The 20,796-nt window shown below is 36.6% G+C and overlaps 1 protein-coding gene across 1 annotated transcript in view; it reads right to left on the bottom strand.

Moving 5' to 3' along the window:
• Window positions 1-20,796, bottom strand: part of CNTNAP4 (contactin associated protein family member 4) — a 221,585-nt gene that overhangs the window by 162,578 nt on the left and 38,211 nt on the right. The window contains exon 2 of the mRNA XM_088129777.1: window positions 1,546-1,656. Within this exon, the coding sequence (XP_087985903.1) occupies window positions 1,546-1,656 (111 nt within the window). The remainder of the gene's footprint in view (window positions 1-1,545; window positions 1,657-20,796) is intronic.

The raw sequence follows: 20,796 nt of genomic DNA, 5'->3' as shown, positions 1-20,796 counted from the left end.
GTAGATGAGGAACCATTGATGGACACTCTTCTAATGAGCTAGAAATTAGGAATGAGTTGCTTTCATTTTATGGTGTCCCAGTTCTCAGCCTTTTTTGCAAACTTTTCTCCCTCTTTTAGGTGATTTTGGGGTTCAAAGCCTGCAGGGACAATGCCATATTTTGTCATCAATTTCCTCTACCTTACCTTATCACATTTTCCCCTACACTATTCTAACTATTCAGATATATTATAAATCTTCTTAGCATTTCTCAGTTCTCAACGCTTATGTATGATCTGTCATGGTATATGAGCATTTGCAAAGCTCTTTGATTCCTTAAAAAATAAACATCAATTTTGCCTATTCAAGATTTTTTCCTATCTCACAGATTAACTTAAAAGCCTATTAAACCTAAGCCTGTTGTTGACCAGCCAACTGAACAGAAGAGTAAAACTACCATTTTAAATGAAATAAATTTGTTTTGCAGAGAGTAATACTTACATAAAATATCAGCAAAGCTCTTATCGGCTCAAGTCTTCTCTGAGAAGACGATATGTGTTCTATCAAACAATTGTCAAAAGCAGAATGAAGGGGCCAGATTGAAATCTGAGACTCATAAAAACTTCTCTGACTAACCACATCTCATTTTTTGATTGAATAATTTTCTGAATAGATTATGGGAATATAACTTAATGTCACCAAAGCATTTCACAAACTACCCCATGTTATTCTAATTAGCAGGTCAAATAGGCTGGATGGCATATCTGCTAGGTGGATCCAAAGCCAACACAACCCCCACAGCATAGGTGTTATCCTGCTATAACAGTTCTCATCCATCACCAGGCAGGCAGCTGCATTTTGGACCAGCTGTAGCTTCTAACTCATCTTCAAGGGCAGCGTTCTTGCTGGCTGCAAAAGGTTTACATTCTGATTGGCTAAAGAACTAGGAGGGATAGTCATATCTACCAGACTTCATTGCAACTAAATTTGCTTGCACAATAAATTCCACATATTAACATTTGTTACCTTACAAGGGGTGAGTGGTTAGGAAATCCTCATACTAGATGGAAAAGAAGATGCCTTGCAGAGATATCTCCCTGAAATAGTCTGATAGATATTCAGACAACCTTTTCCCACCCCCAGATCTGTCTCCTTCATGAGCCACTTGTTCCCTTGGTTCCCCTCTTCTGGTACTCCTTTGGCAGAGCAAGAAAGTTTTGCCTTTTGCCACCGCTTCTCACTGCTATACTAGGTAAAATAGGACACACACACATCCAGTGAATCAGATTGGGTATCATTAGCTGCACAATGATTGAGACTCTAAAGTCTGTGATAATGAAGCATTCCCAGTAAAATTTGAAATAGGGAATGCGGATTACCTCCCATCTGAGTTGAAACTAGATGTTTATGGCTTCTGAGAGCATTTAAACTCAACCAAATATATCACAGTATTGATAAATGCTTGCTTCCACTTTGGCATTTTGATTTGGCATACTGTTCACTTGATCTTGTAAATCTTTTGTGTAAACATTCTGAAATTAAGAAGAATAACCAAGGAACACTTACCATCTCTTCGATTAAGTCTTGCAAATCCTGGACTGTGGCTACTGGACAGTTCTGATGAACTGCTGAATGATGACTGAGACAAGGCTGACACCAGCTGATCATCACAATTATCTGTTGGGAAAAAACATCACACTTCAGGCTTTTATCCTTAAAATAAGGATTTTTGAAACTATAACTAAAACAGAACCTTGCAAACACCAGAATTGAATTTATATTTCTCTGATCACGTCTCACAGTATTTGCCTTGAGTCTATTACAATTGCCATTACTGAGATAGAGCTTTTTATTTGATCAGTGTTACATCAGATTACCATGGTGCAATTTGTTGGATTTTCTGACTCTTCCTGTGCTCCTTCTTCTAAACTAACTTTGAAGAAAGGTTTCATAAATGGCTGAGAGGTTACTAGCTACTTTATATGACCAGAACAACATATATATATATATATATATATATATATATATATATATATATATGCATGCTTATAAATAAAAGCTAAAACTTTACTGGAAGATATATATACATAGCACACATACATACATACGCACATACATGCACACACATACACACACACATCAGCCAAGAAAACAAATAGATCAAACAAATCAACCACACTTGTCATTTGAGACACAAATTACCAGGTTTAAATTATCCTATTTTAGACACATTATGTGAAAACCTAGCTCTCTGGAGAAGGCTGTAATGCTGGGAAAAGTGGAAGGAAAAAGAAGATGACCAGCAACAAGGTGGATGGACTCAGTTACAGTGGTGATGGGTGCACTGTTAAAAGACCTGAAAGGCCTGGCTAGGGATAAATTGTCATGGAGAAAATCTATCAGTGTGGTTACTAAGAGTCAACACTGACTTGATGACACATAATCAATCAATCCATCAACACACACACACATATTATACGTATGTGGGTGTAAAATATAATAAAATATAGTATTTGGTATTATTCTAGTGATTTTTTTGAGAAAGAGAATCCTACATTAAAAATAGACACAGTCACTCTCTAAGTAGGCCTTTTTTGTTCTGCCCATATCTTGTGCTTGCTTGAGATCTAAAAGGGACATGAAATCATTACCCAATAATTACTAATAAGCAAGTCCCAGGTTTTCTTACACAAAGAAGCAACTGTGTTTCACAAAAGAGGATTTAGCAGTACTTCACAATCAAAGGCACATAAGTAAGCAGATTTCAGTCAATACTTTGGAATGTTAAATCCTTTTCTAACTTCCTTCTCTATTTGTATTTGCAAAAGAATAACTAGACAATCAATAGCTGCTGTACTTTTGTATGAAAAAAGTTTGAATGAAATCACAAAGTAACCAAAAAAAAAAGGGGGGGGAGAAAACACTGCACACTTTTTTGTTTTGTTTAATAAAATCAAGACAATTATGTGAAAACATCACCATTTATAAAAATTACCGGTACATTCAAGAGCAGTGGATAGGCCAACAATGAAGAACAGAAGAACATATTTCCTTCTACATGGAGATGTGTTAGAGGAAGCTAGAAGGGATTGCAATATTACATCTATCTTAAAATAATAAATGAATTTCCTAGTAGCCTTTCTATTTTACAGAAATCATAATCATAATCACGACTAGAAGCATTAGTGCCAATACCAGTACTGGAGTTTCAAATATCTATTATCCCTTCTCCATGAAGGTTATGTTCATACAAACTGACTTACATCCAAATTTTACTTTGCTTAGTTGCTTAGCGCTGAGGCAGGAGAGGCAAACAAGATTGATCGCTAATTATTCAGCACCAGCCAGTTGGATTCCTTGCTGCACTTCAGTGTTCTTTGTCAGCTACATCTAAAGATAGCACTAGTGTCATCTGCAAGCACGTAAGAGCACTGAATCAGGCTCAGGAGAAAGGCCCGTACGTATGACACAAAGCTGCGCTAGCCCATTAGGATGCTGATCTGCGAGGGCTGCTGGCAAAACTGAAGCAGATTTTCAGACTGCAAGCCTAAAGTCTGAACAGGTTGGAGAGTTAACTCAAGCAGTCTTCAGGGAGAAGGAAGGAAGGAAGGAAGGAAGGAAGGAAGGAAGGAAGGAAGGAAGGAAGGAAGGAAGGAAGGAAGGAAGGAAGGAAGGAAGGAAGGAAGGAAGGAAGGAAGGAAGGAAGGAAAATGCAGGAAAGGGAGACAGACATTTACTAGTCGTACCAGTGGAGCCAGGGGCTGATGTATATTGACTTTACTTATGATAGTAGCAGCTTAAAACCAGATGTCTGAAAATGAGCATAGTAAGCCAAAAGAGGAAAATGGAGACAGGACATTGTCTAGCAGGGGAGGGGAGGCGGGGAAGCAGAAACGCAATTAAAATGAAAGGTCAAGGAGAGATAAAATACAAATGCAGGAGGGAGTGGATCGACCTATAAATAAATATTGGCCCATCGACCACATCAAAGCCCACAGAATTTATCTAAAGCCAAATTCCACAATATCTTGTAATCATAGTGCAGACTGAAAAAGAGAAAGACTATATTTTTCCTAGCAGCATGGCAGCGAACGATGCATATGCAAAAAAGGAAAGAGGTTTAGCTCTCTCCCCCTTTGGAATACAGAAAGGATGATGACGCTTGAGAGACCCGGTATCAGTAGCTTTCAAATAAAATGAAGTCTATTTACACCAGGAATTCCATTCTTTGCCAGACTGTGGATTCTGAGCCATGCTATAAAGCCTCAATCATAAGCACATTCTTAGCACTCAATGTACTCCAGAATAATCCCATTCATCGCTGCCGAGCAAGCAATTCAGCCAGCAATCCTGTGCACACTTAGGAAGAATTTTACTTTGAAAATCTAAAGTCCTTCTCGAATGCAAATTACTACATTCACGGAACAGAGAATACAGCAGAATCATGAAGTTTAGAATGGCAAAGTGCAGGTATCTTTCTCTTTTCTAAAAAAAATAAGCATTGCAAAGGAATGCTTGCACCTAAGAAGGCTTTTTCTTTCATCGTAAGTTTGGAGGCTCACAGAAAAAGGGCACTTTTGCTTTTTTTCAGATGGGAGACTTGATATGCTGTCTATGAATAAAGAATACAGCATGACAGATTAAACTTCTGATTGGTTAATGGTGCAAAGCAGCTCCCATCAGATGCTGATTATTGCATTAAAGTGTGCAAGGAGAGCTTCTGCCAAGTATTTTAGATAAACTATTCATTTGGGATAACCTCTATTTTTGGGGATATTCAGATATACATCTTTTTTTGGGGGGGGGGCTTAAGTAAAATATTAAGTCAATGCACTCTGCATCAGATACAAATAACAGGAATATCTACAGAGTGCAGTTTCTTTTCCCCTAAAGTTAGTGGCAAAATGTCATTGATTTTAAAGGAGCTGGATGGCCTCCGGAAGGAGTACTACAATAGGAGCAGAATTTAAAATAATTGTTCTTGCTATTTAAGATGGCCTCATCAAACTGTCTATGCTTGTATGGTTTATTGGATCAGAGGTGGTGCCACGGCTCAAATAGTGTTCATTTCCTGGAAGAGATGATTCATGATTTCAAAGCTGCGTGTCAATGGCAAAATGGCAGTACAAATATCTTGCCTTATTGTTTGGCAGACACCAGATCTATAGTCTGACACTGATCTGGATTGCACAGACATGGATTGCTTAATCATGGTCTATTGAATAGGCCATAATTTACTGCTTTCACAGATCACACATAAGTCATACATCACAGTTTATAACCATAATGGCTGGGTACACCCTGTCAGAGATCATTCCTTTTCCTTCCCCTGAGTCTGCTAATAGACACTCCCTCTCTATTTTAAAGGAAGGAAGAGAAATATGTGCAGATGGAGAGTTAATAAAGCACCCAGCGTGTTTCATCTGAGACTCTTTTATGTATGATACTGCAAAGCAGTTTCTCTAAAAAAGGTCAGGCATCTGAACTGAATGATAGAAATCCGGGTTTATTTACAAACTCTTTTTTTTTTTTAATATTGGACCAAATATACATTTCAAGAATGTAAAATTAATAGCTTAAACAACAATATAGCTGATAGAAATCATTATTAATCTAAGTGAATAAATAACATGGCTGCATCAAAATTCCTGAAAAATAATTTGATGTTACTTTCCTCTGATTCTCATGAGAATATTCAACCTTTTCCCCCCAAAGCCGAAAGGCCTGTCATTTTATTTTATTTTATTTTATTTTATTTTATTTTATTTTATTTTATTTTATTTTATTTTATTTTATTTTATTATTTTATTTTATTTTATTTTATTTTATTTTATTTTATTTTATTTTATTTTATTGCCACCATTTAAATTCTTTCAGCTAACTGGTGCTGCTTTATTCAAAAAGAACACCCAAAGTTTCTGGCTTAATCAGTGATTCATAGAGAAAATGCACTGCTGAGCAAAAGGTTACAATGCAATATTTATTGTAGATAAGTGTAAAAATGTGTTGCAAGGCCAACTTTTTAGCATGATATCTGTTGGCAAAGTGTCAAAAGAGTTTAACTTCCCACATATTCCAAAAGGAAACAATTTTTTCAGTGTTCATTCCCTGTAATGCTGAGCAAAAATGGCAAGTTAAGACCCGTTTAAGCAGTTATTTAAACATGCAACCTTAAACTGCTGTTTAATCACAGTGGTAAATGCTGCCTGAGAACGGTTCTGCTAATTCCTGGCTATTAAAATTTCTTCCTAATCTTTGTAGGCTTGGGAATGTCCCAAAGCAGCTATGCCCAATCTTCTGGAGGAAGGGACTGCTTCAATGCACTTTGCTTGTACCAACTTGCTTTGTAAAGTGCTCCATTTAATGTTTTGCACAGCCCTTATTTTTAAGACCAAGGAAACAGGTTAAATAGGTGAGACTTTGTATGTATGACTACTTTGTGGGGTGCCACAGGGTTCAGTACTTTCTCCATTCCTGTTTAACATCTACATGAAGCTTCTGGGTGAGGTCCTCCATACCCGTGGGTGAGGCACTGTCAGTATGCTGATGATGCTTTGGAAACTGCATTGGTTACCAGCTGTACATCTCTACTGCTGGCGAAGTAAGCAATAGTATTGATGTTCTCTGGAGGCGGTGGGGTTTGGATGGGGAACCAGAGGCTTTGGCTCAACCCTGGCAAGACTGAGTGTCTTTGGGTTTTGAGGCCACCAGTATCTGGGAATTTGCCATCTTTGGTTCTAGATGGGGTAGCACCATCCCAGACAGACCGAGTGCACAATCTGGGGATCCTTCTGGACTCTTGACTCCTGCTTGATAAGCAGGTGGTGGCTGTGGCTAGGAGGGCCTTTGTGCAACTTTGGGTTGTGCACCAGTTGTGCCCATTCCTGGATCAGGAGGCCCTACTCTTAGTCACTCCTGAATGGCTTACTGTAATCAGCTCTACATAAGGCTGCCCTTGAAGGAAGCTTCAGATGGTGCAAAATGTGGCACCATAAGCAGCTCTCTGCACACCTAGATCAGTGCGTGTTACACCTCTGCTTAGCAAACTACATTAGTTACCAGTTTGCTTCCAGGTTCAGTTCAAGGTGCTAGTAATGACCTATAAAGCCTACATGCCGTGGGGCCAAGTTATTGGAGGGACTGCCTCTCCCCAGTCACATCTACCCATCCCATCTGGTCTGGCAGAAAGGGAATGTTGTAGGTCCCGCCCACTAAATAATGTCCTCTGACAGGAACCAGGTGGAATGCCTTTCTGCTGCAGCACCTGCCCTTTGGAACATCGTTCCTCCTGAGGTGAGACTGGTCCAGACCTTACTGGCCTTCTGGAAGGGCCTGAAGACGTGACCTTGCCATCTGGCTTGAGCATCTGGTAGTGGTAGTATGGAGCCTGTAAAATGGCTATACTATTAGTGAGGTTGCTTAATGGTCTTTTGTTGTTAAGATTTTGGTTATTTTTGGTTTGTGCGTGTGTGTGTGTGTTTAACTCTGTAAGCTGCCCAGAATCACATATGTGAAATAGAAGGCTATATAAATCAAAGAAAGAAAGAAAGAAACTTCACCAACCTGTATAAATATTTTGTGGGCAGCTAGGAAAAATTAATTCATTATTGTAATTCTTGGACTGTGATTGGGTATATTAAAATTATATTCTATAAACCATAAAATCCTTGAAAAGGAACATAATAAGGTTTGTGAATAAATGAATGGAGATAAAAGGTGTCACCAATATAAAAGAAACATGATATTGTAAAAATGCCAGAGAAAAAGGCTATATATATGATTTTCTATTAATCTTAGCATTGATGCTACAAGCTAATATGATCACTATCTAGTATGCTATTCTCTTGTGCAATGTCTTACAAATTCCCACTACATTATTAAATTTTCACTCTTTTTACCCCATTGCATTATTATTGAAGAGGTAGCATAGCTGTATTATATGTTTCTATTATTATTTCTAGTAGTACTAATAGTAGTACTTCCATCAGGTAAACAGAGAGAGCAGGCTAAACTATTAAACTATTCCTGAAATTTGAATCAGTTCTTTCATCTAAAAATTCCAATAATTGTAAGGACATAATTATTGATGCTGTAAATGGGGTTTTCTCCACTACCTATTTTACTATCGATGGTATCCATCACTGATACACAAAGTGAATAGATGAAAAGGTTTATGCGGACCCATTTCAACTGAGATTGAGACTGAGGCTGGCACAGGAAATCACTTTCATGAATTTGTTTGAATTTAAGAAGTTCAATCCATTAGATTTCTTTAAAAAAAACACTCAAAGTTCTGAATATCAGATTTTGTGAATATAGCTGAATGATTGTGGTAACAGAAAGCCATACTCTCCAGAATTTTATGAAGTGGTTCACAAACTAAAATGATACACAAATATTATTAAAGGAATGACATACAAAATATGCACAGGTATTTATGGAGAATTTGGCTAAAATCAGAAACTGCCCAGAGTCACAGTGGGTGGCTTATATAGTAGTAGTAGCAGTAGCAGTAGCAGTAGCAGTAGCAGTAGCAGTAGCAGTAGCAGTAGCAGTAGCAGTAGTAATAGCAGCAGCAGCAGCAGCAGCAGCAGCAGCAATAATAATAATAATAATAATAATAATAATAATAATAATAATATCACTTGAACACCATCGGCATTGGCAAAATCACCATCAGTCAGTTGCAAAAAGCAGCTTTACTTGGAACAGTTTACATCCTACGACAATACCTTTAACAGGACCAAACAACAACATCTGCCTATCCCAGGACCTTGAGAAGGACTTGATAGGTGGACAAAAATGCTAAATCCAGTCTAAACATCTGGCTGACTGTGAAACCAACCATCATCATCATCATCATCATCATCATCATCATCAAAAATCTGATGCAGAAACAGGAGCACAGTAAAATTTAAAGAGAAAAAACCCCTCTTATGATTCTCACTGTTCTCTTGTGGCTTTTGAGGCTGCTGGTTGTACTGCAAAGTATACAAATTCACATCATCAGCAAAAGCAAAACAGAACAAACTTTCTGCTACCTTCTCTGAATTACTCATATTCACTACAGACTAGAAACAGCTAATATACTGTCCATTTTCATCAAGGTGGCTCCTTGAACTGATTCTCTCTCTAAATTTTTATCCCAGTCATGTCATTGCCCCACTCTTTGCTCTTTTTGTTTTTCATTCTTATACATCAGAATTTTAATATTCTCCTGCACGTGACACTAGCACCAACCCAATGACAAGAGCTCAGAAATTCTGCTCTCTTGACATCTCCCCACAATTAGAGTGATTTCTCCTCCCCCTTCAGAGGCATAGAAGTGAAGTCATCCTGTGTTTGTGGGAATCTGCTGAACTGCCCCCACTTCCCACCTCTGTTTCACATTTCAGCTTGATGGAAAAAAGTTTCAGTGTGTTGTTTACAGAATCTGCTGGACTAAAACAGCTCACAAAGCTTGCTAAAGTGGTCCCTTGGTGACATTCTGGTGGGGGAGTAAATAGTGATTTGCAGTGAGCAGTTTCAATGCTCAGCCATTAGCTAACTTTGGCAGTGGAAAGAGCCTGAAAATGTTCTCTGTATACTCAGTGTCATATTGAACTGCTGATGGTGGAGACAACATGGGGAGAAACACAGGATGTATTTCACAGGCCTTCAAGCTTCTTTCCAAATCAAATGGATCATCAGTGACAGAACTCTGCACAGCTTATGTCATTCCATCCATCCATCCACACACAAGCACTTGTTTTATCCATCCATCACCTGTGTAAATTGAAGCACATACCTATCTCATCAACTATTTTCTGCAATTGTCCAGGACTCACGCAAACTCTGTATGTACCATCTTCCCCAAAATAAAACAAACTAGCACATTATTGATGGCAAATCTTTACCGTCAGGTCTCTTTGTGCTTTAGACGTAGTAGGAATATTTGCCTCATCAAGGCATGGAGGTGACATTCTATTTTGCTAAAGCATTTTGCCTTTCTCTGAGACTGCCTCCTCTGCTTCCAATAGCTGATGTGGTAGAAGAGGTCTTCAAACAACACAAAGCAAGCCATCATGGCTTCTTCAAATTCCACTCAGATGTGGAGAGGCCATGTTGCTCTGATCTCAATCTCCCCTAATCTTAAAGGATTTTAGGATTAAGGTGCTTTGTATTGAAGCAACAAGCCTGTAAAGCATTATTCAGCATAAGCATCTCTTCTACAGAGGCAGGTCAAAAAAATGAAGATGGTGGTCATGACCACAGAATCAAAGCCTTGCTTCTTTTTTACATACATCACATTTACAACAAACATGAAAAAGTGATGGAACTTTGTGTGGTCATGACTGCCATCTTGCCATTTTTTGGATGTCCATGCCCTCTGAAGATTTGTATAGCCCTCGTACATGCCCCATGCATTCAAGGGGAAAAAAGCAGAGATTTCTAAAACTTTTTGCTACATATCATATCCAAGAATCTGCGTGGGGAAATCTTTTTACTGGCTGCTAAAGAAATGGTGGCCTTGTTAGCAGTAAGATAATCAGGACCCAGTATTCTATATGTCGTTTAGGATGCTTCATCTACTTTTTGGTTAATAATAATATTGGCCTACCCTGAGGGCTTGTTCTGTTTGGAGCATTCTGAACATGTAGATTGTAGAATATCAGTGTAAGTTGTGCAACTGTGAAGCATACAGTGAACATGTCCCTTAGTCTTTCCACTTAAAAACACTACTTTCTTTATGTCTGCTGCTATATATAACAGAGCTAAAGAATATCGCAGTTTCTCTACCTTGCTAGTATATTATTAAAATTAAACATGAAATATATGTATCTGTATTGAGATACATAAAAAAATGGAAAATTTGACAGCAATGACATTAATTGCATGGTACTAATTTCAAATTAAAGGAAAAGTAAACAAATATATAAGCTTAAAAAGAAAGTTCTATGGGTATTTGGGATGAAGATAATCTTGATCACATCATAAGAATGAGCAATGAGCATGTTCTTGACTTCAAACAGTCACCCCATAGTGAGATGGGTGGTGACAGGTTTGAAATATAAATAAATATAAATAAATATCCTTCATAGACATCCCTGCCCAGCATAAATGTACATTCAGCCAGAAATATTTCTGTACTCCTATCTATTGTGTGGATGTCCATGGACAGAACTAGTGGTCAGTAATCGTGATGGTGATATTGGGCAAGGAATTAACAGTAAGAAAATCATTCCCTTCTCCAAGAACTCTGTGACATGATATCTAATTTCTGATTAGTACCTCCACATACCCAGATTCTTTGACAAGTGTAGTATGTCTTTGAAAGCTATTCCCGTTCCAGCTTGGAAATCATCTCATCTTTTATAATCACTGCAAGAAGCCTTATTTCACAAATGGCTAAAGACAATTGGCCCAGTCCCCCAGGAATTTCTATTGAATTGGACTCATTCAAGGAGACTAGATAGACTGTCATTCATTGAAATGATTCTTATATAGAAGACATTCCACATGGATTGAGTCTATTCTTGTCTTCAGAGGAAGAATTTGCTGTAATAATTATGCAGTTGAAGATGTTTTGAGACCTCTGTGCATGTGTGTGTGTGTGTGTGTATGTAGGTATATGTAAACGTGTGCATATATATACACACATATGTATATGTGTGTTTGTGTGTGTCTGTGTCTGTTGTGTAAATAAAAATAAAGTTCTGGCTCTTACATTTTTCTAATCTTCAACTGTGCATTGAAAATACACTTGAAAATTAGATATGCATGAAACACTGAGAACAGACTTTTCCCCCATAAAGAAAACTGAAGAGGATAAAAAAAATCAATTGAACATGCTTCCTTTAGAAAGGAAATGTTTAAGGGGGCCAACAAAATAGATTTATTTTCCTTCTCCTAGCAAACCCACATCAAGAAAATAATAATAGAAATCTGCCAGTGTAAGGAATAATTTAAGATTCCAATATATTGTTTAAAACAACAGTGGATTCAGACTCACAATATATCATGACTAGTTTAAGTCCCTTTGGTTTCAATCGTTCTACTGTAAATATGGGTAACTTTGAATTCACTCCATGAATTTTTGCCTTTGCTGTCACAGCTTACCATAAGACAAAGGAAAGCATTTATAAGTCCTTTCTGCTTGATAGTCTGAGGAGAGTGGGGGCACCTTAAATTGAATTTTTTTCATTGTTTGCAGCTTTCCTTTTTTATTGAAATTCTAGTGGAGGCACAGCATGTTTTTACCTTTCATCTTCCAGAAATAAAGAAATCCATCACGTAAGAACAAAATATTACACTCTTCTCACAAGTAATGTGAGTGGACACTATACACACCTATGCTCAATCTTTGTCCCTTTTGTTCAATAAGCATACAATAAACCTTCTCTCAGAAACTCATATACCTGGAGACTACAACTCTCTGGTTTGGTACTCCTGGTGTTAAACCTACTTCCTACAACCAGCTGCAGTTATTCCTGTCTTGCTTGGGCACTAGAAAAGAGGGTAAAAGCAGTACCCCAGTCAGCATGCCACCATCGGCTTCCTGCTTTCTCTGCTCTGCTGCTGCTTTCCAATCCCACCATCTCCATCTGTCATTTATCCTGACTGTCCACTACAGCTGCATCCTAAAGGATGGGAAGCAGCCAGCCAGAATTCATATATATTAGGACTTTGCAAAGTTTTGTTTCATGTCTCTGAAAAGAAAGCAATTCATTTAATCGCCACTGGAATACACATTTCTGAACTGATTGGATCTGTAAAATCAAATAGATTCATAGAAATGATGGGCCCACAAATGATTGATTGAATGAATATGTATGTGTGTGTGTGTATCACACACTCACACATATGAATACATATGCATATATATGCATGCACGCACACACATTAATCAGTGATTCAGATCAATTAACCAGTTTTAATATGTTTGTGGATGATTTGCACAATGTGAAATGTATAAGAATTATTAGAATTCATACAGTATTATATAGTTGGAAGGGACCATTTAGCCCATAGATCCCAAGCCACTGCTTAATGCAGGAATCCAGATTAAAGCTATCCTAACAGATGGCTGTCCACTGAAATGCATCTACAGAAGAAGAAATCACATCTCTGGATAATTGGTTCCACTCTTCTTACTGTTCTCAGTCTTCAGAATTTGCCTTCCTGCATCATAAATCTTGGCCTTCTTCTGTGTGACATCTATCAAGTATTCGAAGAATGCTATCATATCCCCATTCCTCCAAATGCTAAGAATTGCCAGTTCCTTCTCTCTTCATAAAATTTAGTTTCTAGTTTCCAATGATTCTCTGAACCTGTTTCAGTTTGTTTGAATCCTTAAAGTGTAGTGCCCCAAATGGGACAGAATATTTGAGGGAGGGTCTGACCACCACCACATTCCAACCCAACAGACTGTTGGAAAGAAATTATGCAAAGGGGCTCAGAACTCTGCCTTCTATCTATCCAGAGGATAACTCTAAAAACAGGACTGAATTTAGTATGATGGGATCAGAAAAAAAAAAAAGAAGAAGAAGAACAATGGAATGAAAGACAAATGACTGGACCTGAGAAGGGGAAAAAGTAGTGTAGTCTCTCAGAAGGCTGCTGACTTTTCCATTCTTTAACTGTCCATCCTCTTCCCTCCTGGTCCAAGTTGAAAGGTGGAGCTGCTATTGATAGAGTGGAAGGAATTCCGGAAGCCATTTTCTACAAGGTTTCCCTATTTTATTTTCAGCCACTCTAATGATTCATATTCAGTTTGTAATCTGCTACTATTCCAACTTATTTTTTTTTTACAAGTAGCACTAGTATGCCAATATTATACTATATTCCATACCTATGCATTTCATTTAGTTTTTCTAAGTACTTTATTTTTTACATTTGTCTCTACAAAATTTCACTGCATTATTTTCAATCTGTTTCATTAACTCATCAAGATTGTTTTGGATTTAATGTTTGCCTTCAGGAATATTATCCATCACACTGGCTTTGTGTCAGCCAAAAATTTTGTAAGCATTACTTCCAACTCTATTAATAAATGTATTTTAGAACACAGGATCTCAGGACTAAAACTTTGAGGTATCCCATTCAATATCTCCCTCCAGTTTAATGGTGAGTGATTGATGAGAACTTTTTTAGTATGGTTTTCAAGACAGCTATGAGTCTACTTTATTGTCACACTAACCACTTAACTGCTTGCTAATCAGAAAGTCATGGAGCATTTTGTCAAATGCTTTGCTGAAATCAAGATATATTATATCTAGCTTCCCCTAAGCTACTATTAAAATTACTCAGTCAAAAAGTAAGACTTGCTCTTGACAAATCCATGCTGACTTCAGACAATCAGTGTACAGTTCTGAAGGTGATCATTTTTTTAATATTCTTCAAAAACTGATCACTCTAAATGATCTGCTGCAAATGTACAGTATCTCAAAAATAAATGTCAAGCTGACTGATCTGTAGTTTCCTGGATCCTGCTTCTTTTCCACTCTTTTTGTACTTATTTGTCCTCCTTCAGTCATCTGCATTTATCAGAAATAATTTGATAAATGGTCTAGTTTTGGCCAAACCATTAGCTCTTCTAAAATACAATTATTCTGGTTCTTAAGGAAATGGGTATTTTCTGACTAAATTTTGATCAGTCTCATGCTTCAACCCCACCCCTTCATTCCACTCTTCAAAGTTTCCTAATGGAACATGTATCTTCTTACTGAAGAATCTAAGAGATCAATAGATCTGTGTTTTATTACTCAGCATTTGACTGTTTTAATTCAGCAGGTAGTATACTGATTTTTTCCCTTTTATTCTGAATGTATCTAAAGGAGCTGTGTGTGTTGTTCTTAGCATCCTTCATCAATCTCAGCTCATTGATGGTGCTTTTATGGCACCATCTCTGTATTTCCTGGCTAGCTGTCTGATCTCTTCTTTGGAGGCATGGCTCTCTTTCCATCTCCTATATAATCTTCTTTTATTTGTCTTTTTCAAATCTTCACTAAGATTTCTTGTGCAGCCACATTGGCTTCTTCTTCTGCTAGCCATTTTTTTTTCCTCATTAGAATTGTTTGCAACTGTGCTTTTAATTCCAGTTCATCTTGAGCTTTTTTTTTTCATTAGCTTCTCCTGCTACTGAATCATTTTATTATTCCTTTTTGTTTATTAAAATATTCCTTCTTAAGATCAAATACATATATTTGATTTCTCTTAGGTTTAATTTTCCTTAAAGTCAAATATCCCAGTGTTATTTGTATATTCCATATTCCCCCAGTTCTACTATTTTCTTAACTAAGTATTTTCTACTGGTTAGTACCAAATCCAGAAGAGGTGATCCTTTTGTATCTTCTTCTACCTCTGAATAGGACATCTATCAGCAAGAAAAATCAGGAATTTCCTGAAAGGACGAAGCCTAGTAGAATTTTCCAGCAAATCAAACTCTCTCTCTCTCTCTCTCTCTCTCTCTCTCTCTGTCTCTCTCTCTCTCTCTCTCTCTCTGTCTCTCTCTCTCTCTATATATGTGTGTGTGTGTGTGTGTGTGTGTGTGTGTGTTTTAAAAACAAAGCTAAAAACAAATACAAACTAATATAGAGTAAGGAAGAAAAAATAAAAAAGAAAGAAATCAAAGAGACAGCTAAAAGTGCAAGAAAAAAAGAAAAAGTAAAAGAACAGCCAAAGACATTTGTACCAGTCCTTGAGAGATGCAGCCCATCTCAGCAGTTTTGTCAGCCTGATGACTCAAGCAATGCTTGAAGAAACCAAATACTTTCCTTGATGCACAGGCAATTATTCATTTTCAGCATTTTTCTTTTTCATTTCTTTTCATCTATTTCATGGACCAGAACAATAGAGAGGAACATCAGCTCAGTCCTGAGGTTATTTCTTTTAGTCCATGATGACATCACTGTAGCTGCTTTTAGCAATATTATTTGTATCCATGCAAATTAAAAAGAAGGAGTAACTGCTGGTAGCTTTGAGAAGCCTGTTGGTTTCTATTGTAGTGCTTCAGTTATTTGATCTGATAAATCTTCATTTTCTCTTATAAGCTAAAATATGGCTACTCTCTTCTCCAGAACATAGCTAGGGAGTGACAGTGCATGAGATACAGTGCAAATAGCACTGAGAACTTAAGATGATGGGAAGTTAAATCATGACACATGAGCTTTTATGAGTCATTATTCTTCCTCTTTCCGATAGAAAAGAGATCTTCATTACTAAAGTTAAGATTTCAAACACTGTGCCATGTAAAGATATGTCTACTGTCCAGACTTGGACTTGATGTACAGAATAACAATCTTGAAATTACTTGAACAAGGGGGGAGAAATCACAGTTGCAGTGTCCTTATGAAAATTATTAATTATTTTAAAAAATAATTTCTTGCTTATGCTTCCAAAACAAATCCAAACCCATTTAAAGGATTTTTAATCTTAGTATCCCTAGGCAACAGGATTAGAACCAATATTGAAAATTTATTTCTTGCTATGAATATGCTCCAGCAATTTTGTCAAATTACATCTCATTTCTGCTAATATAATGCAATGTAAAGCATGCTTTAATTTTTTCATACATTGGTACTTGAGGCACATTACAGATTAAAGTTTAAAATGTTTCTTCAAGGTAATAAGAACAATCATACTTCAGCATATGAACCTGGCAAGCACCATTAGATTTTACTTTCACTAGGGAAAAAAAATCCTCCATTTAAATGAAACTTGTGCTGCATGAACAGAATTGAGTTCAATATGTTTTGGAGGCAGTAAGGGAATCTCATAGATTTGATTGGCTACACTAATTTTTCATCACTGGCTTTTCATTTTAAGAAAACTGTATGATTCAGTAACGTGTTTCCAAAATTTATGAGCGTTTCATATTAAATTTATCAATATTATATCCCCTTCAAAGAAATCCTCTAAAGTTAACAAAAACTCTAAATACCTACAGCCTACAGCCATAATGAGTATTTTGGCTCATTATAATATGATAATACCTACAGCCATAATGAGTGTTTTGGCTCATTATAATATGCTTAAATAAATTGTGGAGAGTCCACAACTGTTTATGATTTATAAATTATACACTTTGCCATTGGGTTAGATGCTTGGGGGAAAATGCACAATAAATCTGAAAAGTAATTATAGAATATCTAACAGAAAACCCACAGATAATGGAGCTGCAACACTTTTTATAATACATCTATTCTTTACCATGAATTATGAACCTCTTCCAAGGATAGGCACACACTGGCCAGGCTTCTGGGAGATGTTTAGCAACATTTGGAGTGAATCCACCTGTGTATTCCTAATCTGTTCTTAAGCCATCTCAGAGAAAAGAATAGCAGAGTATTATAAAAATGCAGTCAAAAAGCCACCCTGAGGGATGCAACTGGATTAGAAAAGTTGGGCAAAATGCTTATATAAATTAAATAATTGATTAAATATTCAGATTTATTAGAAAACTGTGGTTTGATTGTGATGGAAATCCTAAATTTACTTAACATGAACTAACTGCAGAGGTCCTCCTGATTATAGGAATCAGATAATATTAAAACTCTTCTATGTAAACTGCCCAGAATCTTGGGTTGGAACAGTACAGGAATGTGTATAATAAATAAAATATGTTAGGATGAATTGACATAGCTCTAACATGTAGATATGTTCATTGTAAGCTCTCTTCAGAATAGTGGCACTTTTCCCATTTTCAATCAATTTTGCATAGCCATTTGCATGCTTTCAAAGTTCCAACTTGTTTCCTTTCACATGGACATTCTCAATTACAAGTTAATGACAGCTTCTGCTCTCACTGTTCATACAGTTCTATTTGTCACATAAACATATGTCATGATGGATGATAAAATCATTCACTGTAAGCAAATGAATTAATTAAGGTTGCAAAATGTAATAAATTCATTTGTTAGATTAATGAAACGAAAACATTATCACTTACCAAAAAAGACAGTCCAGAGTAATCAAGCAAGATGATTCGTAACATATTAAAAATTCCAGTGCCTAGCATTATCTTAGAAGAGGTGTCTGCTCTTATATTAAAGCATCCATCTTCTAAAGGGGTCCTGTTGTGAAATGCATAGTACTATTTTTCTTTACGGTTGCTTTCCCTTTTTCAAAAAAATGCAGATGTAATTAATTAAAAAACCGATTAGTCAATAAAAAGAAGACTCACATTCATTAATGCTCTATATAGTGCTAAGTGTTCTGCTGTTTTATTTATTTACTTATTGCTTTCACATCAGTCTTCACTCCTTTACTTATTGCTTTCACATCAGTCTCACATTTATTGATTTATTTTATTTACTTGAGTTATATGGTCACGCATCTCAGAAACATAACTCTGGATGGCTAACAACAATTTAAACCAAAGGGGGGAAAATAACAAAAATAAGGATAAACAACATACTATGGCAACCAAAGATACCAGCAACCCACCCACCCAGACTCAATTAATTTCCTGACTCCCGATCTTGGTTATCTTTGTAGCATTTTTGGAAGTGGTTTTCCATTGCCTTCTTCCTAGTGCAGAGCTCAGCACTTCCTAGTTCTGAGAGAAAATAACTGGGCCCAGTGTCACCTCATTGACTTTGTGTCTAAGGCAGGACTAGAGTTCAGGTCTCCCTCCAATACCAGAAATACTAACATTCTGCTTAACTTGATATAGGCTGTTATCTTGAAAACCTGGCAGTATTTCCTCTTCCTCCCTTCCCAAAGAGGGAGATTGGATTAGAAAAATGAATGTGGTTTTAAAATTGGAGGAAGAAACCTCAGTAATCTGTGCTATGCTAATAACACAACACTTATAGATGAAAATGCAAATGATTTGCAAGTTCTAGTAATGAAAGTCAAGGAGCATGGTGAAAAAATTGGATTATGATTAAAGATAAAGAAAACCAAACTAATGACAATAGGTACAGCAGCCAGCTTCAGAACTGACAATGAAGAAACTGAAATGATGGATAGTTAATTCCTTTTATGATTGACTATCAACAGGAGTCTAGAAATATGCCACAGACTAATACTTGCTACAGTAGCAATGAAGGTCTTGGAAAAGATATTAAGATGCTAGGATTTACTGTATGTATACATACAAAGATTGGAATTTTGTGGGCAATGGTTTTTCCCAGTGACACTCTATGGAAGTGAAAGTTGGACTTTGAAGAAGCAGGATAAAATAATATGGACCCTTTTGAATTTTGGTATGCAAGAAGGCTCTTGAGAATATCATGGATAGCTAGGAAAACAAACAAATAGATCATAGAACAAATCAATCCAAAATTATCATTAAGATACAAATGGCCAGGCCCAAATTATCATAGTTTGGGTACATTATGCCAAGATTTAGCTCCTTTGAGAAGTCCTTTGGAAAGAAAAAGAAGAGGATGACCAGCAGCAAAGTGGATAGACTCGATTACAACAGCAATTAGTGCACCACTGGGAGACCTGATGGGCCAGACTGGGGACAGATCATCCGGCAGAGGTCTATCTATGTGTTTACTAAAAGTCAACACCAGCTTGATGGTACATAATCAATCAATCAATATTAGCCTTACCACCCTGAAAAAAAAACTCTGATAGGCAGAAAAGTTTAATGAGATGGCTTGAAATACTTTGACGTTGATCTGATTTGTGCTTTGAAGAAGTCCCTTACTTCTGTTTGCAAAATCTACTTCAAGTGGGTGATTTGATTGAAGCTTCAACAAATTGAGACACTCCTTCAAAGCTCTGCACGGTTCTATTCAAAATCTAAATAAACTCAAAGTTTTTTTAAAAAACATTCAAGAAAACCTGCTATATTTAGTCAAACAGCTTTCTATAATACTGATGAAATGGTCTTTCTATTCAATAAAGTATATATACAGCCTTCTCAAAATGATATTAATATAACCTAAGGAATGACTTAATTTGACTAATCTGAAACCAAGTTGATACTTTATTCATTCCTTTTGCAAAATATATTCAGATATTATAGGATTGCAATCTATAATTAAATCTCCAATTCTGTAAAGCTATTTTCTCATTCCTTCTATTGATTTTCCTCATGTTTAAAAAATGAGTGATGGAAGAATGGGAGAAGAAGCAAAGGATCAGGATCCAAACTCATTTTCACCTTTTCCAAAGTTCTAAAGTGAGTTTTAAATACAACTTTGAGATAGTTCTAAATTTCTTACCAGTGGGAAGTAATGGTATTGTTCTAATCAAGAACAGGATTTGACTTCTAGTGATATAAATAAAATGGTTTAGTAGAACGGCAATAAAATAGGATCTCAAATGTTTGTTTATTGAGAAGACAAATCAGACATCTTTCTTTTAGTTTCTTTTGTTATAAAAATTGAAATATATATTAACATTGAAATACATACATTGGGCAACTGGTGGATCTTCAGATATTGATGACCTTTAACTCCCAACACCACTTGCATTTGCTATCTTACCTGGGTCTGCAGCGAGGTCATTTACACCTTGTGGAAAAGAGTTGTAGGAGTGATTTGTAAAGATACCAGGCTATCTTGCTTACTTAAGACATGTTGAGTTGTCTGAATTTCTTGAGAAGCAGTATGGATACATGATGAAGTTAGCAAGTTACAAGGGCATGGAAAGAAATTGAAACTGGTTTGTGAACTGATAAAGAAGGGGGTGTGATAACAAAAGAATGTCCAGGGTTTGCCGATGGCTGCCAAAATTTTAACTGATATTGTAAGTGCTGCACTGAATTTGTTGAACATTGGTACATTATCAAATTTGGGAAGTTGGCATGTTTCTGTGCCCCCCTTCCCCCCAGCAAGTTCCTTCTAATTAAGAATTCTTCATTGCCAAGACACATAA

Source organism: Python bivittatus, unplaced genomic scaffold (genome assembly GCF_059951505.1).
Source record: "Python bivittatus isolate LINGU-HERP-01145 unplaced genomic scaffold, Pbiv_v1 ctg000850_np1212, whole genome shotgun sequence".
In the NCBI taxonomy this organism is placed as follows: domain Eukaryota; kingdom Metazoa; phylum Chordata; class Lepidosauria; order Squamata; family Pythonidae; genus Python; species Python bivittatus.
The sequence above is the reverse complement of the archived record's forward strand: the minus strand, read 5'-3'. Positions and strand labels throughout refer to the sequence as shown.